The 7,706-nt window shown below is 35.1% G+C and overlaps 1 protein-coding gene across 1 annotated transcript; it reads left to right on the forward strand.

Moving 5' to 3' along the window:
* The first annotated feature begins 455 nt into the window (after positions 1-455).
* LOC123558927 (uncharacterized) lies at positions 456-4,777 on the forward strand. The gene is made up of 3 exons (XM_053544856.1): positions 456-622; positions 1,508-1,659; positions 2,864-4,777. Exons 1-3 carry the CDS (start codon positions 479-481, stop codon positions 3,654-3,656), a joined length of 1,089 nt encoding a protein of 362 aa, XP_053400831.1. The 5' UTR covers positions 456-478; the 3' UTR covers positions 3,657-4,777.
* The last annotated feature ends 2,929 nt before the right edge of the window (positions 4,778-7,706 follow it).

The following is a 7,706-nucleotide window of genomic DNA, read 5'->3' on the forward strand; positions in this document are numbered from 1 at the left end:
GAATGAGTGTATACTTGGTAATTACTGAAAAGGACAATTATAAAGTACGATTCATGTGTTGTCTCGATTTTTGTTAATGGTCATAACTCGGGAGTCTGGCTGTTGGATTTACTTCGTGGAGAAATTGCTTGTATGAAAAGTATTTATATTTCGGAATAATTTTTTTTACCAATTCATGCTTTCAAAACATGTATAATATTAGTGTTCTTATCATTGTATTGCCAATTATGGTTTGTATACCTTAAGTAAAAACGAAGCTTGCTCCCTAATCTTGTTCCATTAAGCTGGTACGCGAGATTCATAGTAAATACTAAATAAACAGTGTTTTAATATAATGACACATTTTTACAAGCATGATCTTATTTACTTAGATATAACTGATTAAATAAAAAAGTAAAGCAAGTGAAACACAAACGAAAGCAAAAATGGTATTTCATATTCATCATATGTGATGTTTCTATTAAAGATCTACGCAATCATGACATACAAAGGGGAGCCTATTATTGCTGCGTCAGGTATCACAGTAGACGCAAATTGTCGTAGGTTTGCAGTAGATGAACGTCGAGAACACTTTTACAGAGCTGAAGTACAAAACAGGGTTTACAAAAGGGAAATCATAGAGGTAATTAACACTCATTGAGGACTAACAGAGAAAGAGCGGCTTTCTAGTTTGACCGATAGTTTAAAGATGGTCACCGGGTTTAAGAAACGTTGACACATGATTCTTAACAACTGTAGAGTACTGTTTGAATTGTTAAATCCTTTTTAACTACTTCTGCAGATATTCAATAATAGCCTTTCTAACATCCTTGGTAACATTCAGAATTTCTGAATCTTGCAGAAAAAAAGCCGCAAATTACGGAAGATCCTGTTACGAATTTGATGAATGAAACAGTAACATTTTTGAACTTTTTATCAAAGGGCGTTTTCCACTGCTGCTTTTAGTTCAAATACATTTGTATTTGTTTATTACAATTTTGACTTGTTTTGTATATCAATTCCTAAATGTTTTTAACCTGCCTAAATCAGCACAAAACCACAAACTAAAGAAGACAATATTTTTAAAGGTTATCTGTTTTAGAGGGACAAACATTTTAAAATGTATTTCGCAAATACTAACACATATTTACTCAAGTCAATATCTGTATATTGACTAACAAAACTATGGTGACGTTCACGAAAAAACACTTTAACCGGCTTTAACCGGAATAAATTTATTGATATAAAATCTGTGAAAAGATTCTTTGGAAGTATAGAACCAACCAAGCAACATATTTAGCAGACTCGGTATGATTGAGTCTGTTCATGAGAAGTTATGAACACCCCTTACGCCCATTAGTACCGTCATAAGCGGGATTTTACTACAGTTAAATCTTAAGCCGTTGACAAATAGGTGGAGAAAGTAACAAAATACTGGTAGAAACGCGATAAACTTACGATAGGAGTAAGATATCTAATCATCTAATCTGTTTTGTTGTAATTCTAAGTCATACTTTTGATATTTTAGCTAGATCAAGAGATATTACGCCTTGAAAGACTGATGGAGATACCTGTCAAACCATATCCTAAACTTACGAAAGAGTTGTTGTATGCATTACCCGAATCTAGAGTGGACCCGTCACCGGATGTGAGACGGCGGTGGGAACAAGACAGAGATTTGTACGTTTAACGTTTACAAGTCCTTTGAACAACTATGACAAAATGTTCACATTTTCATGAAATAAGTTCTCTTTACAATATATATAAGTCAGCAAGAGAAAATCTATGTACAGCATTATACGAGCTTCCTTTTTATGCGCATATGTTACTCGTTAAAATAGATTATACGTTTGCAAAATGTTGATAAATTGCACGCTAACCTTTAATATTACATGTAGACTGGTAAATAAATGGAAACTTGAGATGTGATTTACAAACTCCATGCAGTACTCGCACAAAGCCATTTTCTACCATTATTTTTTAAACATTTTGAAAAGGCTATGACCCATTTGTTTTGAACTTCTGAGGCAGAATGAGCGTTTAGTGTTGTTGGTCACTACGCCGTCATCTTTGACTGTGCGATGACGGGACAACTGAGGGACACTACAGTAGCTAGCTCTTACATACCCCTTTTGGGATTGACTGGTTTCATATTTGTCCTCTGCCCTGCTTCATCGTCCGCTTAATGGTGTTTCCCATGGTGCTCTGGCTTTTCAGAGTCATTGAGTACACATGCTTACGGTTCCATGAATTTTGATTCATATATCTTTACATGAGCATATTTTGTGTTTTACAATGTGTTTCTGTGGTTACTGTTTCATGTGTTAGGGATTCACTTTGCGGGGAGTAATCTTATTTACACAGCCTTATATATATGAAAACGATAAATTTTTAAGAGTGAGGTGTGGCGCTGGTTCGCTAGTTTAAACTCCCCAGTGGGAATTTTGCTACTGACCGTTCCAAAGTGGTACCTAGCTATGTTCTTTCTTCATGTACGTTTTATGTCTGTTTGTTACATTTTTGTTATTACTGCGTTCGTTTGTGTTACTGTGTACATATTTTTATTCACTCAGCCACTGTGCGCGTGTATACAGTCGCACATACCAATATTTCCATGAAAGTGCGCGGTTACGTTCTTTGAATATGCCTTTTCCTATTGGATGTTTGTGCTTGACTCTTAAGCTTTTTTATCAGCGAGGAATGTGAATATTAGTTGACAAAATTGTGACTGTAGATTTATGCAAGTTTACTTATTTCAATAGATTGTTTTTGTGTTCTGTTTATTGTTAGTCATAAGATAGAATTAATCAGTTATCCGCTAGGCGATTATACCTAGTTGGCCACTTTGTTATTTGAACATTCACTTGGTAAAAATTCATTGCAGGTGTTGTTCCATATCAGATGCTGGCGATGTATGTATGGGAGTGTCAGAGGACCGCTCTGATGATGGCCATGTTGAACATGGCGAAGACACGCGTCCGCGACCCAAACCTTTCCGTCGACGGGCCAACAGACTGAGCATACGTGTAGCTACAAATTATGCATATACAAAATTATGTAAACTACGCCCAAGATTCAGTGTTGGAAGTGTAAACTATAAACATGAATATGAAGATTTAAAAGGTTCACCGACGTCTCCAGACGGACATTTGTACCATAATATACAAATAGAACGAAGCAGATCGTCACATCCTCTAATGAGACAAGAGGCACTAGAGCTTGGACAGGGAGGGGAAATGGCAAATGTATCCAAGCAAGACTCTGAAAAAAGTGAAACGCAAACATGCGACACTCGAGTATCGGATGACGCTGAATCTGAAATTGCTCAAGAACCTATTAAGTTTTATGTACCACAAATGGACCTTCTCGAGGTTCCGTCCAATACAGATTTACCTGGTTGTGAACAAAAGACACTAACAAAAGCATATTCTGCCCCTATTCGCCGACGTCGAAAATATGGCAATACGCTAGCTGTACCACCAATGCAAGAGGCATGTCTTATAACAGAAGTGGATACAGGTACCGAACGTCGGACATCTCCACGTTTACGCCGTGCAAGGTCAATACTAGAACACGAAAGAAGGACGAGAATAAGAAAGTTACAATCCGATTTGAGGCGCATTCAGAAAGAATTACAGAATTTAAATGATCTTGAGTATGACGTTTCTGAAGTATAGCTGTCACTTAATAGGCATAAGAAACGATGCAATAGGTGACGCCTCACGATGAAATTTCAGAAGGACAGGAACAGGATGAATTATCAATGAATAAAATATGTTTGCAAGATTAAGATTGATTAATTCAGATTACTATTTGTGCTGACATGGTAATAATTTGAATAAACGCGTAATTGCCTCAGATCTCGTCGGAGACGCTAATCTGATCGTTGAATTAAGTCACTTTATGCATTAATCATGTCACACAATTCTCTGTCAACACAGTATATATAATTACCCTGTCACTTCCACCCTGCCAAACGTTAGCCAATAACATTTATCATTTTAAATTGAACTGAGCATAGACAGAGCATATACAATGTTAAAACAAGGTATGAACACATACAGACAATAAAATGTTCAGTGCAGATGTTAAAAAGAACAAAACTGACACGGTTCTTGTGCTGAAATGCTTGATGACGCACGCATCGGTAAAATCTTTATACGTCAAAAAGAAAAGAACTGACATTTTAAGAAAATCCAAAAAAGAAATGTGGCCTTTTGAACGGAAAATAGCGTATTGGATATGTATTTCTCAGTTAATAAGATTTCGTGGAGTGTTCAGTCATGTATTTATTTCATTGCATGTAATCTCTATATATTCCCAATAAACTTCTACAGGGTTCCGTTATCATCTTTGAGAAAACAATTATCCAAAATAGGATTTTACAAGAAATAAGCCATATTTCGTGTTTACAACAAACATTGAGGCAGCCACATTCTAAACAATAGAATCTGTAAAAAGATCCCTTGGAAGCAATGAATGCAACCAAGAAATATTAGCAGACTTGGTAATTGATTGAGTCTGTTCATGAGAGGTAATAAAATTTGCAACCCCTCTCATGCCCCCTAGCGCCGGCTTAAGCGGAACTCTATTATACATCTATTGAATGGACTCCATGATCCCAAAGGACCAAAAAATATAACAACATTGAATACAAGTACGGGGAGACTTTTTACAGCCGCCACACGGCACTTAAAGGTTATTGTTGTGATAGTTAATAAAATCTGTAAAAATATCCATTGGAAGCATAGCATGCAACCCAAAAAGAATAATAGCAGACTCGGTTTGATTGAGTCTGTTCAAGAGAGGTAATAAAATGTGCAACACCTCTCACGCACCCTAGAAACGGCTAAAGCGGAACTCTATTACACGTCTATTGAATGAACTCCATGATCCCAACGGACCAGAAAATATAACACCGAATCAAAGTACGGGGGTACTTTTTACTGCCGACACACGGCACTTAAAGATTGCTGTTGTGATAGTTAATAAAATCTGTAAAAATATCCCTTGGAAGCATACAATGTAACCAAAAAAAACAAAAATAGCAGACTGTGAAGTTTTCACTTTTTCTATTTGATTGAGTCCATTCAAGAGAGGTAATAATATATGCAACACCTCTCACGTCCCTACCACCGGCTTAAGCGGAACTATATTACACATCTATTGAATGGACTTCATGAAAATATAATAACACTGAAAGCCATAATATGACGAATCGTGCCAAACACGAGTGATAAAACTTTGCCAATTCATAAAAGATAAAGGAAAATGTGAAACAGTTATGATTTCTGGATTGTTGTAATTTTACTTGCAATTAATCATTCAAGTAGAGTTCGTGTTTCTCATTGTTTTGAATATTCATAGAGGCATGCATTTGTAAGCTTAACTTAAACATTTCAAGAATAGGCATGGCATATCAACCAACCGACTGTCCGCCTCTAAACCAAATGGCAAAGGAGAAACAATCTTGTCAAATGAGTAGGAAATGCTGACACTTTTATTAAGTAAAGAGATATTTACTCTATAGAGTAGTTTCCCAGTTGTTGACAAAATAGGTCATATGGCGATCGTTCCTTCTTTTGATGGTGGAAGATAACTACAGGTACCCTTCTGAGCATTATTTCAGGCGCGGGCATGGGCGAGTACATGATTCTTTTAGCAGTACATTTTTTTATTAGAACTCTAATCTTTGTCTGAGGTATTTGAAAATTATTTAGTAGAAGATGTCATTGGTCTTTCTAAGAATCAATGGAGTTTGCGAGACGAATAGCTTAATGAAAGAGATGGAAATAGTTATAGGATGCGACCTTTTCTACTTTTCTGACAGAAAATGAATTAGAATATTAAAGATTGCCCTTTTGATAAGATGTAGTTGTATTTCTCTACGGAATGCTTACATTGCCTGATGGAACAACTATCAAGAAACCTGCGTGCAATATCAATACAATGTTTGTTACATCATTTACATAAATGTGAGCAAGAACAAGCAAACTGTGTATGAAAATATAAACATTCAATTATGCAATTAACTTACTTTTAAAACTGTCATTTCTATCATTAAAAAGGATTGATGTATCTATGCTTCATGTATTATTTTCTAGGCAAACTGTCTTTATAAATAGCGCCCGTTTAAGGAACTAACCTCGTCCTTGATGTAGTTTTTCCCATTGCAGTTGTAGACGTTTTAGCTCTATTTACGATATATACACTGACGAAATTAAAATAATATGTTTCAAATGCTTTTTAAGTGAACTAATTATCTTTATTATATAACTGGCGAAGCGATTTTGCATTTAGAATTAAGGCACAAACCTTTCATTCCGCATAATATGCAGATACGTATCATGATTAAGTCCATCCTTATAGACGAGCTAGTACTTTTACACAAGGGGATAATGTACAGAGAACATACCTGTAAATGTTTCAAAACATTTTCGTAACAGTGCCTTAATTCATCAACACTACAAAGCATTTCCACAAATGCACTCCACAATTTAGGAGAAGTTGCCGATAATCTTAATTGTATTATTGGTGCTTGAACGTCCAAACACAAATGTAGTTGATTTGACTGATTAGCTCCCATGTCTGCGGAACAATTTCTAGTAAAAAAAAATACATAACAGTTCCAAAAGGGCCAAAATTCAAAAGAACAAAAAGTAAACTTTCAGTAAACAAAATTTTGAACAGTTTCGCCCCTGCTATTGTTCGTGTACGCCATCACAGTTGTTAGTTTTTTGTTTGTTGTATTCGTATGCAACAACTGTGTATGCGTAATAAACATGATATTTGTTCAAGTGCATTGCTTAACCTAGCACATTCACAGTTGTTACGATGTTGTTTCGGACCTAATATCAATAAAACTCAAAAATTTGAAATCTTTCAACATATTTTTGTGCTGAGAAACAGAGCAGAGATATTTTTCAAAATAAAAATATGCGAAAATGACATATAATTTAAGTTCTACTTCTTCTCGAGTACCTAGCAAATATTCTGAAGTAGTTAAGCACTGCATGTAAATGAGCTACCGGTATCGACAATCCAAAAGAATATTTGTATATGACATTCTTTTAACATATAAGAGAATAGCTGGAAAAAGTGTGACAACACCATTAATACAAAAACCATTAATCGAATTGAATCTCTTCTTGAAAATATTTCCTGACAAGCTTATTGTAACTGTCTTACATGCTACGTTTGGTGACGTTCTTATTTCCTTTCATTCCCACTTAAAAATTAGTTTGTTGTATTAGGAATAGGTCAATTCGGCTAGGTTGTTTAGATACCAACAATTTATCATCGTATCACATCACACAGTGTACAAAAAGCCGACATGCGACATATATCTAACTCTCTCTGTTTATCAGACGTTTCTCTGATTTCAAACGGCCATCGAGTCTCTTTTTACGAGAAGTAAAAAATGCTTTCTTTTTATATTCTATATAAGAAATCTAACAGAAAAGTATTATTGCAAAATGTATTACAATGCCGGTTTTACCGATGGATCTTTGATAAACATGAAGTAGGTACAGTTTTAATCCTAGACTATGACACCTTTACAGCGTATAGCTGTAATTTCAAGTTCCACCAACATACAAAATGCCTTACGTACATGACTTAATGTATCAAAGAAAGAAAAAATTGAATTTAGCAAATTATTTCCAAGTTATCCAAAATGCCTGATTAAAATATTAAATTTTAGCAAATTTTTCACGTAGATTAAAAAC

Source organism: Mercenaria mercenaria, chromosome 5 (assembly GCF_021730395.1).
Source record: "Mercenaria mercenaria strain notata chromosome 5, MADL_Memer_1, whole genome shotgun sequence".
Taxonomy (NCBI): domain Eukaryota; kingdom Metazoa; phylum Mollusca; class Bivalvia; order Venerida; family Veneridae; genus Mercenaria; species Mercenaria mercenaria.

Coding starts and splice junctions, on each gene's coding strand:
- LOC123558927 (XM_053544856.1), top strand. CDS start 479: ATGACATACAAAGGGGAGCCTATTATTGCTGCGTCAGGTATCACAGTA. Junction 623..1,507: donor ACAAAAGGGAAATCATAGAG/GTAATTAACACT, acceptor TTGATATTTTAG/CTAGATCAAGAGATATTACG. Junction 1,660..2,863: donor TGGGAACAAGACAGAGATTT/GTACGTTTAACG, acceptor AATTCATTGCAG/GTGTTGTTCCATATCAGATG.